Below are 20,623 nucleotides of genomic sequence, written 5' to 3'. Positions count from 1 at the left end.
AACTGGTAAGGATACAATTAAGCTCATTGCCTCCCGATGTGGATGGAGTCTTGTTGCTTTGCTCCCACAGACGTGTATGATCACCAGCGTTGAACACTACCATAGCCTACTGTGCTCGTGTGTTGGGTGTGAGGGCTTCCAGGGGCCCCGGGACCACCAGATCTCAGCGTGAATCCAAGGTCTGAGACTCTGTCAGACCTGGATCCCATCTCATGAGGGCAGCACTGATCTCAGGCTCAACTTGAAGAGGTGGCTGTGAATGTACCCTGACTCCTCCTATCCAGCTCTACACCTGACATGCCAGTCTTCTGGATAGCTTTTAGTTTCCATTCTGTAATCATTTGGGTTTAAAATTCTAGTCGTCTTCATCTTTTTCTTCTCTGTATCCTCATCTCCAACCAGACTCCAAAGGAATGCTTATAATCAGGCCTGCTACTTACTGCTCCCTGGTATCACATTACCTGGTTTTCCCTGATTTTTTTTCCTTACAACCATCTTGTTCAGGAGATATGAGGCAATGTCTACCTTTGTAAACTTCAAATCTGTCAATATGAGGCACTGATATCGTTATTTTATTTCTATTTAAATTTTAGTTAACATACAGTGCAATACTGTTTTCAGGCGTTGATATTGTTATTGATGCTATGCCCTGTGCTTTACCACCAGCCATATACCCTGCTGGAATGTTCTTCATTATTTTCACTTATCCATATCCTATCTTTCAAAGTTCTATGAACCTTCTCAAACTCACCCAAAGAACACTGTTGTCCTGAATTCAAGCTCAATACACTCAATCGATATTTAACCATAGCTTCAAGACATCCCTTATCTCATTGCATATTCATTTAGACATTTCACATGTCTTCCTTCCAACTGATTTGTAAGCTGCTTCTGTGTGATCCCGTGGTCCCTGTGCACCAAGCCTTAGATAGAGTTAGGACATCAGAGAGAACATTCTAATTCTCCCACTTTTGAGATTGTATGTGAGTCCAATGGGAAGTGTCAGTACACTAAGCTCCCCGAGCATCTATGAGGCTGGTCTGGGGAACATGGGATTGTTGAAACAGCCTGTGTGGTAGCTCCTAACGGTAGTGAGTATGCCTAGAAAGGCAGGATTATAAGCCTGATTATTAACTGGGATGGGCAGGGCCAGAGATTTCACTTCTTCCTCTGTCCAATCATCTTATAAATATGTACATTGCCTATGTGGCGATTCTGCAACACTGTATCCCTGAGTCACCCACAACTGTAATAGAAAATAATTGCACATGGAAACCCCTGCCAGAGGAGAATTATACATTTTGACCTAATCTGAACCAGTGTTTTCGATGCCTGCATGTTATCTGGAGTAATTTTACCTACCATAAAGAATGAAGAAATAAGCTCTATTCCAGCTACTAAATAACTAAAAGTTTATATGAAGAAATAATACTATACTAGGCTAAAACCCAAGACCCCAGGCTGAGAGCTAGCTTATCCTGGGTTCCTTCCACCATTTCATGATGATGTCTTTTCACAGGCCTTGGGATTTATTTATAAATAGTTGAAGATGTGTATTTTGATATTTTATTAATTTTTTTTTGCATTTTGATCTTTTAAATCTTGTTTGTTTCTGTGCGATTAGAGGGCTATAGAAGCTAGGATGAAACTTGGCCCTCATAAAGCTTTCCTTACATTACTATAAATTGAATCTCTACTCCAAGAGAGGCAACAAAATATAGTGGAAAGAGAGTGAACTTTGAATTTGGCCAGAACTGGTCCAAATCCCAGCTACCTTATATGGCTGATGGGACAATTAAATAGGAACAAGGATGAACACATGTCATATGTTTGATTCATATTAGTTTCTTTTCCTTTAAGACTAATTAAAAATGATGGCTGGTTGATAAGACAAGGGAGAAAGCCAGACTTGGAGGAAATCTGATGCTGGATAATCTACAAAATGCATAGTAATTCTTGTGGGTAAGTAGTCAAGAGTTCTGTTAGACTTGCGGGCTCCAAGTATATACTTAATATCCTAATAATTCACTGTGATCTTAGGGCTGCTTTTCTTAAATATAGTCTAATTAAATCATACATAGACTTTCATAGGTGTTTTAATTAATTCAGAATTACAAGAACAGAGAAAATGTAATATCAGCAATTATGTAATACATTAAAGCAAAGTAGCTATGTGACCCACAAAAGTCACCTCCAGATTTGACCTAAATGATCTAGACTGGTTGTTTTAAGTCCTTAGAGAAAAAATTGGTGTTGTAATGATGCACATCTGTATGCAAAGAACATTCATTTGAAATAATAAACCACCTATTTAGCTTTTAAAAACTACGTTTATCCAGGAAGGCTGTCTTCACAGTCAAAATTCTCTGGGGAAATGAATATTCACCACTGACTGCATGCTGTAGGGATATGGCTTGGCACGATCCAAAGCCTTACTTAAATAACCTGCAGGCTGATGTAACTAGCAGAAATGAAGAAGAGATGTCTCTCAACTGTCTAAGAGAAGCCCTGGATATTACTTCATCTCGTGAGTCCAGTTAGGATCCAAGTATGAACATGTATGAAGGCTAGGTATAAAAATGCTCTGCTCACAAGACAACGGTGACAGATGTTGGCTTGGGCATTCCCTCAGCTGTATTCACACGCACCTTGATTCATCAAAACAAGGCTTCCTGTGAGCAAGGCCATGCAGTTGGTGGGCTGATGATTGTGAAGGTACTGAAATCCCCATCCTCTCCTGTATGAAGTTTCATACATATATCCGGAGACGTTGGCAATCACTTCAAGAAACTTTTCCTGTTGTGTCTTGCTCAAGTAGTTGTACAAGAAGTCATAGGCAGTGGCAAAACCAACCAGAGAGTGAGCAAGCGGGACTTCATCCCAAGGAGCATCTTTCACCAGCCTGCCAAGGAAAATCAACCACATGAATGAGTGCAACAGTCCCACAGCATTTATCACACTTTTCGAGGGTCTGTTTCTTAGGAGGAAAGGGCACAATGGAAGATACAATCTAAGAGGTTTAATGCCTCATAATTAGCTTCCTTCCACATTAGACACAGCATAAAGTCTGTCTCGTGTGAAAATTTTAGAGCGAATGCTTTCCTCTGTCAGCTTTCTGGCCACATCAAGATGTTGAGAATTTTTACTTTTGACTTTTTATTTTTGATGAGAGGTAGAAGAATATATTAAAATAGATCTAAGGCACATAACATGTAGTAGCAGGGCAAAATCTCAGAAGCATCTATTTAACTACTACTCACACTACCCTCTCTACAAATAAGAGGTTCTCAGTTCTGTTTTTCGGCCGCTTTGGCAAACCAGTGGAAGCATGTATCCCACCCATCCTATTTCCCACAGGCTGGACCAGGTGAAAGTATTCTGGCTTATAGTTTATGACTTCTCAATCTGGACAGACCCACTTGGTCAAGGCCACGAGGAGAGTGAGAGTGAGGAGAGTGGCTAAAAATCTGGTGTTAGTGAAATAAACTGATTCTAACTCAGATCTTTACATCTCGTTCCTTCTTGTAAGATGAACTGCACTGCCTTTAAGTTCCTTTGAGTATCTTTCAGAGAAGTCTAAAAACTGACCTGTGAAGTATGAAACCATTATTTTCTAGGAAGCCAAGTTTCTGCTTGGCTGGCTACATTATTCTGCAATGTTTTATTTAACAGTGCATGACCTACGTTACACAGGAAGCTTCGAAGGGATCTTTCACAATCACAATTCCATGGAACTATCCAGAAAGCCCTCCCCATGTGCTCAAGATATATTTGCATAATCTCTGGGACAGAGACACGAGTGAAGAGTGTGCTGTACAGGTGGGCGGTGGAAGAATACTCTTGATTGGGGATTAAATGAAAGGTTAATATTTCTATGCCATGAACCACTTGACCTCTGGGCAATCTGGTGAAGCCTCAGCCTCTTTCTCAGTGTTTGAAAATTCGTAAGATAGAATACAAAGGGATATAAGGAAATCTGTTACTTTGACATGTATCTATCAATACAGATTTTTGGAAAAAATTGTGATCTCTGTGCTTTATTAGGGTACTAAAAAATAAGATTTAATAGGAGAGACAGTAACTACTATAATTTATAAGTAGTGATAAGCATAAACAATAGTATCTACAATAATTATAATGTGATACAAAAATATCAAGTGATACTTACCTATCTCAAAGTTGTAAGTTCTCCCAATATTACTATAGGGGTATCTATGTTCAAGATTTGGAAGAACTGCTAAATTTCAGTTAGAGTCAATGAAAATGAAGATGCAGTATTTCTCCCATACAAACCCCATCGATCCCAGGACAAGAACACTTAATATTCTGAGAGACCATCTCCTCTAGACTATATTCTTCTTTTAGGAGTTTATATGATGCCTTCTGTGGTCTGTGGTCACGTTGCAGAATTTCTTTTTTTAAATTTTATTTATTTATTCATGAGAGACAGAGAGAGAGAGAGAGAGAGAGGCAGAGACATAGGCAGAAGGAGAAGCAGGCTCCATGCAGGGAGCCCGATGTGGGACTCGATTCCCGGTCTCCAGGATCACGCCCTGGACTGAAGGTAGCGCTAAACCGCTGAGCCACCAGGGCTGCCCACGCTGCAGAATTTCAACATCACTCCCCAACTGATGGTATCTCATTTCCCTTTCTCACTTTTTTGCCTTAGTGTTGTGTGTGTATATGTTTATGTATCCTCTACCAGATTTTAAGTTCTACAAGTCTAAGGTTTTATTTTTTCCTCTATTTTATTCACTACTGGATCCCTAATCCTATAATAGTGTCTGACACAAAGAAGATGCTCAGCAAACCGTTTTGGAAAGAGGAAAAATGAAGGAACAGGCCTATAAATCTAGGCCACACTATTAACAGTGAGTAAGTAATCATCACAAAATCAGAAATCTGGAGCAATCTCTTGGTACTTAATCATTATTTCAGTGTTTGGTTAGCTGTGGTGCTATGGCCTGGTGCTATGGCCTAGTTATGCAACCCATAACTAGGGTTGATGACTTTTTTAACCATCTGGATACAGACAAAGCCACCTTGCCCGTCAGCTTGCTAGTGTGTACTGGTTATAAACAGACTATGAAGAATGTGAATTAATTCCCCACTTTTAGGGAAAAAAACAACATCTCTTGCAAGCTCAGTGCCAGGGAGTTAGGAACACAGTCTTCAGTGACTCCTGGTGGTTGGTGAGCAAGGCAGAGAATCTGAGTCATTTGTTTCCCAGCCCGTGTCTTGGAGCCATGTCATGATGCATCTATACATGACAGCATGTCCACCTATTATGGGAGAGTTGACATCAATGAACCACTACTGTCTGCCCAACCCTGGCATATTTGATTAACCAGTGAACTTATTTCTCTTTTTACCAGTGAACTTATTTGTATAGATCAAAGAACATTTATTGTAATTTTCATCCTTCAGGAAGTATTATTATGCAATCTCTGTGAAAATCTCCAAGCTCTCCCATTACACTTGTTTATTCCAGGCAGTTTTCAACTCAACAAATGCTAGGACACCAATAAAAAAAAAGTTTATACAATCAAGCTCATCACTGTATCTTTTTTTTTTAAATCACTATATCATTATGATATCTGACCTGTAATAGTTACATTCCTAAAAGGATTTAGATAACAATCTAAGTTGTATTTAGATAACAATCTAGATTGTAATTTAAATCCTTTACCAATACAATCTGACCCAGCCTAGATACCAAGAGTGATGATGAGAGAGAGCATTATTTGACTGTCATAGAAACCAAAGGAAATTTGCTTCTAGCTCATGGATGGCAGCAAAGAAACTATCGGATTCAATGTGATCCTGACTACTGGTTAATAAATCTACTACTGGAAAAGTTGGTTGAGTGGTGAATCATTTAAAGAAAAAAGTATAGATATTAATTTATGAATTTTATTTCAGCTTAAAATATCTATGTGTATACACATTCACCAATCTTTTGAAGGTGAGCTAAAAGCCTTTTCTTTAAATGTGGGTCTACAGATTAGTTCATTGCGGTTCTTTATGCAAAGCACACACACAAACACATCATCACAATTTCAAGCCTTAGTTTCTCTATGATATAGGAATTAAAAATACCTGTGAAGGAATGTGGAATCCTTCCAGATTTTTAAGTTTTTTTCCCTAAACTTTAACAAATCTCATCCACACTAAATTATGATAGTAATCTTTTACGGTAAGTAATTTCAAAGCATTTAAATTAGTTTTAGAAACATACATTCTTTTCCGTTTTTTTTTTTTTTAAGATTTTATTTTTTTTATTAATGAGAGACCCAGAGAGTGAGAAGGGGCAGAGAGAGAAGCAGGCTCCATGCAGGGAGCCTGACGTGGGACTCGATCCCAGGACCCTGGGGATCACACCCACGGGCCGAAGGCAGGGGCTCAGCCGCTGAGTCACCCAGGCGTCCCCATTCTTTTTCTTTTTGAACTCACACTTATTCTACTTATATAATATTAAAATTGTATAACAACAAGTATTGTTGAAATTGGCATAAACTAATTTGAGAACAAATACCACTGACATTTGCAAACTATCTTATTCTACCAGTGGGAACAGAGATGAATGGACATAGCAGAGGGCAGACAACTGGCCTTGACACTCAGCCTTCTATGAGAGTAGTTGCTGCCAAGGTTACACAAGTCAGTTTAGAGGAGGGTTAGGAAAATTTTTACTGTAGTCTTCTTTTTATAACCTATACCTTCTCCCCTTAAGAGCCATTCTTAAAGTAAGGTCTATGGACCCCTGGGGTCTCCAAGACCCTTTGAAGGAATCCTCAAGTAAAAATTATTTTCCTAATAATATAAAGATATTATATGTTGACAATTGCACTGATGATGCCAAAGCACTAATAGGTTAAAAATGCTGGCAGCTTAAATGAGAATCCAAGCAGGGGCGCTGAACTTCAGGTGATTCTGCATGCTGCCATGTACCCTAAGTTACAAAAGTAAAAACTAAAAAGCCAGTTTCATTTAAGGATGTCCTTGAAAAAGTGGTAAAATGAGAATTTTATAAAATCTCAACCCTCTGAGTAGATCTCTCTCCTGTATTCTGTGTTATGAAATGGGAAGTATGTATAAAAAAGTGCAGTGAATACCAAAGGGCAGGGACTGTCACAATGAAAGGAAATTGTGCATTAAGAGCTGAGCTTGTTCCTTTTTTTGTCATGAAACATCATTTTTACATGAGAGAATGATGAACTGACAAATTCTAGTTATTTAGACTTAGGTATTTTTAAGCGGAAGTTTTCTTGAAAATGAACAAGGAAGCCTGCCAGTTCAAACAAAATTGAAAGCCTTTGCTGCCCAGGACAAAATTTGAGCTTTTCCAAGAGAAAATAAAAATTTTAGAAAGCTTGTATTTGCTGTCATGCACTTAAGAGTTTACCAATATTCACAAACTTTTCTGATGAGGTCAGTGATAACAGATGTGATTTATTTTTATATTGTATCACTAAATATGTCAATACTTGGAGGCCTATAAGAACTCAGCAAACATTCAGAATAAAAAGGCATGATATTACAAAACTATACACAGATAAAAGATAAGTACAAAATATACCAGTGGATTTTCCTACCAATTAGAAGAGAACATGGTTTCAGATTCGATACTGAAACTTTTATGATCCAGAGTCAATATAAAATTAGCTTGTATGAAACTACCATTTGTCAAGTTCTAACCTAGTATCAGAGTATCCACAATTATCTGAAAAATTCTTAAAATACTCCGTTCTTTTCAATCACATATTGACGTGAAGCAGCTGTATGCTTCATAGAAATCAACCAAAATACCAACTGCAACACACCGAATACAGCAAAAAGGCAAGATTTGCAAACATGTTAAACAATGACCTGCTTTCACACTATTTTGTTTTAAAAAATACAGTTATTTCCTCCTAAAAATATGTTATTTGATGTTAACAGGAAATAGACTTTTCACCCTAAAGGAAAAAAAAAGAGATAGACTTTTCCAATGAATGCATACATATTTGAAATATTTCTCAGCTTTTTAAATATAATAAATACTGATATTTAAATATCAATATAGTCCAGACAAGCAAAAAGCCCTTTAATGTCTTCATTAACTTTTAAGAATGTAACAGAATTCTGGCTCCAAAAAGTTTAAAAATTGCTGCCTAGAATATTTTCAAAGATGAGTTTAAGTGATCTTATGTGACACAGAATCATGTGAACACAAAAATGAACTCTTAATTGCCTAGGCGGGGGGGTATGGCATGGATGGGGAAGGGCATAGAGCTTATCAAGATGTGCTGCTTCCAAGAATCAAGCTGATTGTCAAAGGAAGAAAAAAGGCATAAAAGTCTTTCCAAAATGTAATAGCTTCATTGATTCAAATTTTTATAACAGTTTTATACAAACAAAATGCCTCCATTATAATAAGTGCTTTTTGAAGTATCTATTATGTATAGAGTTATAACAGGAAATCTAAGCCTATATTATTTAAAAGTGGGCAGGTTAGTTGATTAAAAAAACTAACAAAAAGAAGTCTAATAATAATGTTGGCATCTATTTTTATTTATATACGATTATATTTAGATTTTTTCATATAGTTTTAATAGATATGTATTCTTTAGAAAATAACCATCTGTGAAAAGATTAATGTTAGTATTACAAGATTCACAGAATACTCTTTACATAATCTTGTTTAACTTTTTATGTATTTATTTCATTTACAGAAATTCTATTAAATATGTGGAATAACAGTAATCTGGCATTTAAAATCTAAGAGGGGCCAAGAAATCACTGATATTTATTTAAATGAATCAACAGTATACAAAAAGTAAATACTACAACCACAGGGTAACTTATAATGCCCTTTGTAATGTTATTATGACTATTAGTCTTGCTGCCTAGCACTTTTTACAGCCTAACAGTTCTATGTCAGGCTTTTCTGTATGTAACTATATTGTGAAGATCATGATTTGATCCCTGGTATAGGCAAATTTATGTATTTTTATGTTTAAATGAAGCTCTACTATGTAACCTTTATAAAAAGCAGAACTCCAAACAATCCTTTCACTCATTTTGAGATAACATACAGTTTTAGAAGCCCATAAAATATTTACTTAGTAAATTCATAAAGTAGAAGATTCATGTTTAAAAAATCTGGCTTATTTTAGACAATATATATTTATATCAATATAAATTTAAGAGAAAATGAAGGAAGGCTGGAGCAGTAGCAACTTCACTTTTGCCAGCTTCACTGCAGCTGTGTCTACTGTAAATAAGCCACATTTTTGCCTACTGTGCACTTGGTCACACCACCCAAGTATGCCAAATTAAGGTCTTGTTCTATCTTAAAATGTAAATTAGTCTATTCATTCTAAAAGTGTCCTGAAGACAGTAATCTGATAGAAAGTCATTCAATTTTCACCCAAATGTCTTTGTGTGTTTGGAAACAACTTCCAGTAAGTTAGGAGAATCCAGTATTACTACTGTTTTTAAAAAACATGACTAATGGCAGTTGTGATTCATCTTTTTTTCCTCTGTAAGTTAAATGGGAAAACTAACCATAACATTAAATGTCAATAACAAGTTAAATTCTGTAAGTTATTCCCGTAAAACTTAGCCAAAGGAAGTGGATTTCTAAGCTGTGTGGCCTTGCCTGTGAAGCATACTGGGGCCTTGACAGTGATTTGCCAAGAAGAGCAGGGTAAGCCTGGAATTTACAGAGCCTTGATGCAGAGACCTCTGAGTGGGTGGTCAGGTATCCAAGGGGCATATTCAGCTAAAATCTGGCCTGGCTTGGTGTCCATATTCCTGTTTGATCAGGTGGCCAAGGGTGGCATTTGCACCATCAAGCAAAATTCACTATTTATAGTTAAGAGGAAAGAGAGAAGTTGTACTTCATATTATATAGTAAGCACATAGTATGTGCCAAGCTCTTCATATACTTTATTTCACCTAATCTTCAAGACTTATATTGGGTTATTACATGCCCATTTTATAAATTGTAAAACTGGTATTTAGGTAGGAAAATTCCATGTTTAAGATCACAAAGTTAAATGGTGGAGCCTAGGATGGAATCCAAGACTATGTGAATCTAGACTTGTTTTATACTTCTACCTGGTGAGGGAAAGCACAGTGCTTTCAAAGAAAGTCACCATGTTTGCAATAGGAACTCAGCCAGAAGAAAGTGCTAAAGTTAGCAGACCTACCAAGAGCCAGGCCAAAAGGCACTTACAAGGAAATACAATCCAGGGTTTGAGCCCCGCCATGTCCATGACACCAAGGGAGATATAAGGCAAGAAATGTGAGAAAAAGGGCAGAGATTAGAAGAACAGATAACCATGACTCCATGTTCCTGTGGTTGCTCGTGACCCACTCAAGGAACATAAGATACCAATCATACAGAATGCCTGGAACAACTCTTCCTCTCTCCACAGACATCTGCTTAGTGTGGGGCTCATAGATTACTACTCTAGGTACAGCTGGTACAAGGGCTAGTGGGCCTGAACTTGCACACTGAGAGCCATTAGCTCCTTAGTAGGCTGGACAGGACTACAATGGACAGAAATGGACAAAGAGCTTCCCTTTTTCAATATCTAGTTTATTCCCTACCCGATAAAAGTAGTGCTGGAAGGATAACAGTATGATAGATTGGAAATTGACTGTATATTGAGAAATTGGGTCACTTGGGCAGTGCAGTCAGTTGAGTGTCTGTCTTTTGGTTTTGGCTCAGATTGTGATCTCAGGGCTGTGAGACTGAGCCTGTGTCAAGCTCTGCGCTCAGAGTCTGCTTAAGACTCTTCCTCCCCCTGTCCTTCTATCTCCCATGCTCTGCTTGTTCTCTCTCCAAAATAAATAAATCTTAAAAAAAAAGTCTTCAGGAAAAATAACTTAGCCCTAAGATATAAAAACACTTTCTCTCACTATCCATATTTCTATATTCATTAAATTACCAGATTCAATATAGCAGTACCCTACCACTTAATTTCCTTTTAAAGCTTAGAATTCAATACCCCAAGTATTAAATTATAAAATACAAAAATTTAGGTCAGGTTGGCTCCACTCAAGTAGAACACTGAGGAATCAGTTATATAAAAGCAGAAACTAAAGAGAATATCCATATTGCTTTTAAAAAGTATGATAAATAATGTGTAGAGAAAGTGAATTTGAATGTCAAAACATACCAAGCTAATGAGAATAAAATGTAGAGTAATGTTGTTAAATGGGAAAAGGCACTGCTATGTCATTATTCCAATGTTTAATTCACTGACACAAAGTCTTAAGCAAATATCCAAGTATGCCATCCAAGCATAATATAGTTAAATAGAATCAAACAGCATTTATAATTGTAATCCCTTTTAGCTGACCAGTGGGCTAGTGTCCAGCCTGGGCTAGTGTCCAGCCTGGAAAGATAAGAGGGAGAAACATGATAGGCAAGAGGATTCAAATATGATAACAAGACTTCTATGTCATTGGAATGGCAGAGTTCAAAGGGCTAGGGTTAGTCCTTACCTATCAAATTCTAATGAAAAATTATCAAAGAACTCATAATGGAGAAATTCTGAAGCCTACAAAGAATAGGAGAGAATAACACAGATTTATCTATATTGTTCACAAAGCTTAATAAAATGATTTTTGCCCATTTAAAAAACTCTCTTGGTATTTTATAAGTTTAACATACTTTACATTTATATGTGTACAATATAAAACATGTTTCAAAGAGTTTAGGGTTCAGTAGGGCACCTTATTGCTGTCATTGCTTTAGTCAATGACTATACAAACATCCAGTGACCATGTAAGAAACAATGCCTGGAAAGAAGGAAAAGAAGAAGAAGAAAAAAGAAGAAGAAAGAGAGAAAGAAGAAGAAAGAAGAAAAAGAGAAGAAGAAGAAGAAGAAGAAGAAGAAGAAGAAAAAGAAGAAGAAGACACAATGCCTGAAAATAGTCAATGTGATGGTAATAAAAAAATTAAGCATGTGAGAATAGCCAGGGGAGTCAATTAAAAAAAGAATAATGATGGAGGGTAATTAACTCTGCCAGAGAAGAAAACATGGTGTAAAATTTCACCAATCAAAACAGAGTGTCATGACATATGAATAGACAGACACATTAATGAAACAAAACAAAAAAGGTGCAAAATATATGGAAATTTGGTACGTGATAAAGGAAGCATCAAAAATAAATAGGGAGAACGCCTGGGTGGCTCAGCCGTTGAACATCTGCCCCTGGCTCAGGGCATGATCCGCAGTCTCAGGATCGAGTCCCACATCAGGCTCCTCTGCCTTTCTCTCTCTGTGTCTTTCATGAATAAATAAATAAAAACTTTAAAAAAAATAAATAAATAGGGAAAAGAAGTAACTTTAAAAGAGTTATACTGGGAACAACTGGACAATTATTTGAAAAAAGATAAAGTTAAATCCAAACTTCACAGAATATAACAAAATAAACTCTAGATAAATTAGGCATCTAAATGTAAAATATGAAATCATACTACTATTAAAAAAAAAACACAGATGACTTCCCTTGTGATCTGGCCAGCTATGATTCAAAAGCAAAAAGCAATAGAAAAATAAAGTGACCAGGGATGCCTGAATGGCTCCATGGTTGAGCATCTGCCTTTGGTTCAAGTCGTGATCCTAGGGCCCTGGGATTGAGTCTTATATCAGGCTCCTTACGGAGAGCCTGCTTTCTTCTTCTGCCTATGTCTCTGTCTCTCTGTGTCTGTCATGAATAAATAAATAAAATCTTTTTAAAAATTAAAAAAAAGAAAAACAAAGTGATCATTTGGACATGTAAAACTTTAAAAACAACTTTTGCATAGGAGGAAAAAAACCACCACAAGCAACATCAAATACAAATAACAATTGGTAAAAAGTATTTGCATCATATATCCTGAATAGTTACACTTACTTAAACATACAAAAACCTCTTAAAGAAAAAGATCAAAATCTCATTAGAAAAATGAACAAAAGACAAAGAAGACAGCAAAAAAGAAAGGTAAATATCTCCCCTCCCAAATTCTCATCTTCACTTATAATAAATATTATAGGGATCTTAGAAAGAAAAGAGGGAAAAAAGGGCAGGAGTTTATTCAACAAAATAATGGCTAAGTTAGGGAGAAATAAACACACATCCAGATACAGGTAGCCCAAAGAGTTATAAAAAGATAAATCTAAAGAGGCCCACAAGTTGCATTTAAATTGTCCAAAATTGAAAATAAAGAATCTTAAAAGTAGCAAAACAAAAGCATCTTGTTAACATAGAAAGGAACCCTCATAAGACTATGAGCAGATTTCTCCACAGAAACCTTTAAGGCCAGAAGGGAGTGGGATGATATATTCAAAGTGTTGTAATAAAAAACTTCCAAACAAGAATACTCTACCCAGAAAAGTTGTCTTTCAGAAATGAATGACAGATAAAGAGGTTCCGAGACTCTAGAAGGAGTTCATCACCACTAACCGGCTTTACAGGAAGTGTTAAAGGGACTTCTTCAAGCTGAAATGAAAGGATGCTAACTAGTAACATGAAGATATAGGAAAGTATAAAACTCACAGGTAAAAATAGATATATACTTAAATTTAGAACACTCTACTATTGTAATGGTGGTAAGTAAATCACCTATAACTTTAGTATAGATTTGAAAAGAAGAATACTAAAAATAATTATAACCATAATAATTTGTTAATAGATACATGATATTAAAAAATGTAAACTGTGACACCACAGTGGGGAAAAGTGTAAAAATATAGTTTTTGTATGTGTTGCAAGTAAAGTTATTAACTTAAAACAGGCTGTTAAAACTAGAAGATGTAAACCTCATGTTGACCACAAAGGAAAAAGCCTATAGCAGATAACCAAAAGAGAAATGAATCACTACAGGAAATCAACAAATCAGAAAGTAAGAGAGCAAGAGAGGAAGAAAGGAACAAAAGGACTAAAAATCAGCCAGAAAATAACAAGTCCATATCTATCAATAATTACTTTAAATTGTAAATGGGTTAAAGTCTCCAATCAAAAAACATAGAGAAGCTAAACAGATATTTAAAAAGACCTATCAAAAAATAAAAAATAAAAAGACCTATCCATATGTTGCCTACAAGAGACTTACCTCAGCTTTAAGGACATATAGACTGAAAGTAAAGTTAGGGGAAAAGATATTCTATGCAAATGGAAAGCAAAAGAGAGCAGGAGTAGCTATACTTAGATCACACAAAATAAACTTTAAGTCAAATGATAACAAGAGACAAAGAAGGTCATTACATAATAATAAAAGGCCAATTTATCAAGAGGATATCACATTTTAAATATTTATGCATCTAACATAGGAACACCTAAATATATAAAGCAAATATTAACAGTTCTGAAGGAAGAAACAGAGCAATACAGTAATAGTAGGCAATTTCAGTACCTCAGTTTCAATAATAGATCATCTGAAAGTAGATCATCCAGGCAAAAAAACCAATACGGAAAACTGTACTTATACTACACCTTAGACCAAAACTAAAACTACACATTAGATCAGATATACATAAAAACATATATACACATAGACTATATATATATATATATATATATATATATATATATATATATATTTCATCCAATAGTAGCAGAATACACATTCTTCTCAAGCTCATGTGGAACATTCTCCAGCATAGATCATATATTAGGTACAAAGCAATTCCTAATAAATTTAAGAAAATTAAAAAAAATTTTAAGAAAATTAAAATCATAGTAAGCATAGAAATCAATTATATGAAAATTGACAAATATGTGGAAATTAAACAACATACTCCTAAGTAACCAATGGGTCAAAGATAAAAGCAAAAGGGAAATCAAAAAATATCTTGAGACAAATGAAAATGGAAACACAACATACCACAACAAATTGGATGCAGTAAACACTGTTCAAAGAGGAAAGTTCATAAAGATAAAAGCCTACACTAGGAAAACAGAAAGATCCCAAATAAACAAGTTAACTTTACATCTCAAGGAACTAGAAAAAGAAGAGCAAATTAAGCCCAAAGTTAGTAGAAGGAAGGAAATTACAAAGTTGAGGCAGGGATAAATAAAACAGACTAAAAAGACAATAGAAAAGATCAATGAAACTAAAAGCTGATCTTTTGAAAAGATAAATCAATAAATGTGATATACCCACATTAATAAAATGAATGATAAAAATCATATGATCACCTCAACAGATGCAGAAAAAGCATTTGACAAAGTTCAATATCCTTTCATAATAAAAACTCGGCAAAATGGATATAAAAGGAATATACCTCAATATAATAAGAGCCATACATGTCAAGCCCACAACTAACATCATTTCCAACAGGAAAGCTAAAAGTTTTTCCTTTAAGATCAGGTACAAAAGAAGAATGCTGACTTTCACCATTTTAAAAAATATTTTACTCATTCATGAAAGACAGAGGCAGAGACATAGAGGGAGAAGCAGGCTCCCAGCAGGCAGCCCAATGTGGGACTCGATCCCAGCACCCTGGGATCATGCCCTGAGCCAAAGTCAGATGCTCAACCACTCAGCCACCCAGGCATCCCTGGCTTTTACCATTTTTATTCAGCATAGTACCAGAAGTACTAGACAGAGCAATTAAGGAAAAAAGAAAAAGAAAAAGAAAAAAGAGTATCCAAATCAGAAAGGAGGAATACAACTACTTCTATTTAAAGATAGCATGATACTATATATAGAAAACTGTGAAGATTCCACCAATGAAACAAAACAAAACAAAACCTTTTAGAACTAATAAATGAATTCAGTAAAGTTACAGAATACAAAATCAATATATAAAATTAATTGTTTCTATATATAACAGTGAACTATCAGAAAGAGAAATTAAGAAAAAAATCCCATTTATAATAGCATAAAAAACTTAGGAATAAATTTAATCAAAGGAGTAAGTGATCCCTTTCATGAACTGAAAGAACTGAAACTGAAATTGTTTTTTTTTTTTTAAGATTTTATTTATTTATTTATTCATGAGAGACACAGAGAGAGAGAATGGCAGAGACACAGGTAGAGGGAGAAGCAGGCTCCATGGAGGGAGCCTGATGTGGGACTCGATCCCAGGTCTCCAGGATCAGGCCCTGGGTTGAAGGCGACACTAAACCGCTGAGCCACCTGGGCTGCCCAAGAACTGAAATTGTTAAAGTGTTCATACTACCCAAAGCTATCTATAGTATGTTCAGTGCAAACCCTATCAAAATTCCAAAGGCATTTATCACAGAAATGGAACAAAAATCCTAACATTCATATGGAACCACAAAAGACTCTGAATAGCCAAAGCAATCTTGAGAAAGAGGAACAAGGCTAGAGGCATCACACTTCCTGACATCAAACAATATTACAAAACCACAATAATCAAACAGTAGTAGCACTGGTGTAAGAATAGACATATAGCTCAATGAAGAACAGAGAGCCAAGAAATAAATTCATGCATATATGGCAACTTAATTTCTGACAGAAGAGCCAAAAATATACGATGGGGAAAAGATAGTTTCTTTAATAAATGGTCCTGAGAAAACTGGGTAGTTTCATGAGAAAGAATGAAACTGGACCCCTATCTTATACCACACTCAAAAATCAACTCAAAATTGACCGTAAGAACTAAAACCAAAAACCTCCTAGAAAAAAACAAAACAAAACACAGCAAAACTCCTTGATTCTGGTCTTGGGAAGGATTTTTGGATCTGACCCCAAAAGCACGGGCAAGTATGATATCAAACTAAAATGCTTCATGGTGGGGAGAAAGGCACAGTAAAGGAAACCATCAGCAAATGAAAAGGCAATCTATGGAATTCAAGAAAATATTTGCAAAACACGTATCTGATAATGGATTAATATCCAAAGTATACAAGGAACTCACACAACTCAGTAACAAAAAAAAATAATCCAATTAGAAAATGGGTAGAGGAATCGAACATTTTTCCAAAATAACATATACATTTTCCCAAACTATATGTACAACAAGAAAAGGTACTCAAATCATCAATTACCAGGGAAACACTAATCAAAACCACAATGAGATGATCCCATCTCATACCTATTAGAATGGGTATTATCAAAAAGACAAGAGAAAAATACTGGTGAAAATGTAGAGAAAAGGGAACTCTCATACACTGTTGGTGAGAACATAAACTGGTACAAACACTATGGAAAATGGAATGGAGTTTTCTCAAAAACTTAAAAACAGAAACACTCTATGATTTACCAGTCCCACCTCTGGGTATATGTGCAAAGAAAACTAAATCAGTATCTTGAAGAGCTATCTGTACTCTCATGTTCACTGCACCATTATTCACAATACCTAAATGTGGGAACAATCTGTGTCTGTCAACAATGAATGGAAAAAGAAAATGTCACCCCCTCACACACAGAAGAATATTATTCAGCCATAAAAAGGAAATCCTATCATTTGTGATAAGATGGATGAACCTGGAGGCTATTAAGCTAAGTGAAATAATTGGCACAGCAAAAGACAATACTGCACAGTATACGTAAAATCTCTTTTTAAAAAGTCAAACTCAAAGAAACAGAAAGAATGATTATTGCCAGGGTCTGGGGAGTAGGTGAAATGGGGAGAGGCTGAGAAAGATACAAACTTTCAGCTTTAAGATACATAAGGTCTGGGGGCACCTGGGTGGCTCAGTGGTTAAGCGTCTGCCTTTGGCTCAGGTTGTGATCCCTGGGTCCTGGGATCAAGTCCCTGATAGGGCTCCTGCAGGGAGCCTGCTTCTCCCTCTGTCCATGTCTCTGCCTCTCTCTCTGTGTCTCTCATGAACAAACAAACAAAATCTATTTAAAAAATAAGATGAATAAGGTCTGATGATCTCAAATGTAACATAGTGACCATGGTTTATACTCTGTATTGTATCATTGAAATTTGGCTAAGAGTGCAGAACTCGAGTGTTCTCATTTTATTTATTTATTTATTTAAAAAAGACTTTATTTCTTTATTCATGAGAGATGAGAGAGAGAGAGAGAGAGAGAGAGAGAGAGAAGCAGAGACACAGGCAGAAGGAGAAGCAGGGAACCTGACGTGGGACTCGATCAGGGGTCTCCATGATCATGCCCTGGGCTGAAGGTGGTGCTAAACCACTGAGCCACCTGGGCTGCCCCAAGTGTTCTCATTTTAAAAAAGGTAAGTATGTGAGGTGATGGATGTGTTAATTAACTTGATGATGAGTTTTCTTCCCCAGTGTATATGTATGTCAAATCATCATGTTGTACACCTTAAATATATTACAGTTTTATCTGTCAATTGCACTTCAATAAAGGTGAAAAAGTTTGAGTGTGAAATAAAGCTTTAATTTTAAGATAAATTGAAAGCTGAGAAACTCTGTTATCAGTAAACTTGTGCTACATGTAATGTTACAAGATTTCCTTCAGGCTGATAGAAATGATAAATGAAAACTGGACTCTATATAGAGAGGAATCAAGAACACCAAAAAGGATAACCACGTGGGCAAATGTAAAGACTTTTCCCTCTCATGTTTATATGTGTACAGATGCTCATTCCTTCAAAATTTTTAAGAAAAATGAGTACCTCTTTAAAGAAAATATAAGTAACCTGAGGTCTGTTTTGCTGGGCTTGTTAAAAAAAAACCTCACAATCCACACTCTTCAGCAAGATCATTCACTTTCCTTGCTTTTTTTCAATGCTGTTCGGGCCAGAAAAAGCTTTGGCTGTCACCACAAATAGACATGATAAGCACTTGGCAAAACTGCAGGGTTTTTGGAGTGAAAACTTTTCAAGCACACTATCAAAGAATGAGGCAGATCCCAAAGATGTTCACCAGGGAAAGCAATCTTGGCAAAGTCCCGAAGTGAGAAAGCACAAGGAAGAGGAGAGATGCTTAGATCAGGGGTGCTGGGGCCCCTTGACCACCACCAGCAGCATGTACTTGCCCCTACCAGACCCACTGAATCGGAAACTGAAGGTGAGCCTGGCAGTCCTACTAGCCCTTTGGGGGACTCTGGTGCATGCCAGTGATTTGAGAACCACAGACTGTGCTGTACTTAAATGTTTTAATATATGGGCATTCCCCCTAAGCTCTGAGGTACACTTACATTTCCCTCCATAAGTATAGACCTGTTTTGTGTATGATTCTTTGCAGAAACTGTTAATGTCTTTATTTCCTATGCTTTTTCCTAAAGCCCCTAAAAGATCTCCTGGAAATACTGAGAAAGAATGATGTGGAGAAAAATGCCATCAAGGCCATATTCAGATGGATGGAAAAACCTTTAAAGTGGATTAAAATATAATGAGAAAAAGAAGAAAAAAATACAAGTAACAATGTATTATGGGGTTTATAATCAATATAGAAATATAACATATTACAGGAACAAAAAAGGAGGGGTATTGAATGGAATTACATTGCTGTAAGGTTTCTACATCTTTTCTGAAAAGGTCTAATTTATATCTTGCAAATAATTTAATTCATAGCAAACCACTAGGGTAATTCAAAGTACAGCTAAAAGCTAACAGAAAGAATAGAATAAAATACTAAAAAATATTTGACTAACATAAAAGAAGGTAAAAGGGGAGACACAGAGGAACAAAAACAGAAAACAAATAGAAAACAAATACCAAGTTAGTTCATTTGAGCCAAATCATCACTAATTACAATAAATGTAAATAGACAAACCCACCATGTAAAGAGATTGCTGTATGTAAAAAAAGCAAAATGGAAATATATTTACAAAGGCATGCTTTAAACATATAGACATAACAAACAGGCTTTAAGTAAAAGATGAGAAAAGGTAAACATTCAGAAAAAAATATGGGAATGGTTATATTAATAACAATATAGGCTTTAAGACAGGAATATTACCAGAAACAAAAAGATAAGTTTTATAGTGAAAATGTGTTCATTCACCATGAAAATATAACAATCCTAAATGTTTATACACCCTCCTAACTGACCTTCAGAAAAATATAAAGCAAAAATTGGCAAAACTAAAGAAAAAAAAAACCAGATCCACAATTATGGTTGGAGATTTTAATACTCTTCTCCTATAGATTGATAAAAAGAAAAAATTGTAAGGATATAAAAGATTTCAATAGTACTATCAACCATCTCAACTTAATTGACCTTTATAAAATACTACATCCAACAACTGTAGAAAGCACACACATTCTTTTTTTTATTTTCTATTTTATTTCACTATAGTTAACATGTAGTGTTATATCTGTTTCAGGGGTCCAATACAGTGATTCATTAATTCTATACTTTACTCTGTGGTCATCACAAATTAAACCCTTTACTTATTTCATCTATCTCCCCTCCCACTTCCCCCTTGGTAGCCATTAGTTTGTTCCCTATAATTAAGAATATATTTCTTGCTTTCTCTCTTTTTTTCCTCTTGGCTTATTTGCTTGGTTTCTTAAATTCCACATATGAGTGAAATCATATGGTATTTGTCTTTCTGACTTATTTCACGTAGCATTTTACTAACTCCATCCATGTTGTTGCAAATGGCAAGACCCCACCTTTTTATGGCTAATATTCCATCCTATATATATGTATGTATATGTGTATATGTGTGTGTGTGTGTGTGTGTGTGTGTATCCTCCCCATACACTCATCCATCAATGGACACTTAAGGTGTTTCTAGTAT

At 35.7% G+C, this 20,623-nt stretch overlaps 1 protein-coding gene across 3 annotated transcripts in view; it reads right to left on the bottom strand.

Moving 5' to 3' along the window:
• DSE (dermatan sulfate epimerase) overlaps positions 1-20,623 on the bottom strand; it is a 79,533-nt gene that overhangs the window by 9,456 nt on the left and 49,454 nt on the right. For 2 of the 3 annotated variants that reach the window (XM_041743596.1, XM_041743597.1), the window contains one exon: positions 2,649-2,902. In XM_041743596.1, the coding sequence (XP_041599530.1) occupies positions 2,649-2,902 (254 nt within the window). Of the gene's footprint in view, positions 1-2,648; positions 2,903-20,623 lie in introns of those variants that run through there. The other variant, XM_041743598.1, reaches the window with a different exon arrangement.

Source organism: Vulpes lagopus, chromosome 2 (assembly GCF_018345385.1).
Source record: "Vulpes lagopus strain Blue_001 chromosome 2, ASM1834538v1, whole genome shotgun sequence".
NCBI lineage: Eukaryota > Metazoa > Chordata > Mammalia > Carnivora > Canidae > Vulpes > Vulpes lagopus.
Note: the sequence above shows the minus strand (reverse complement) of the source record. Positions and strands in the feature narration are given on the sequence as shown.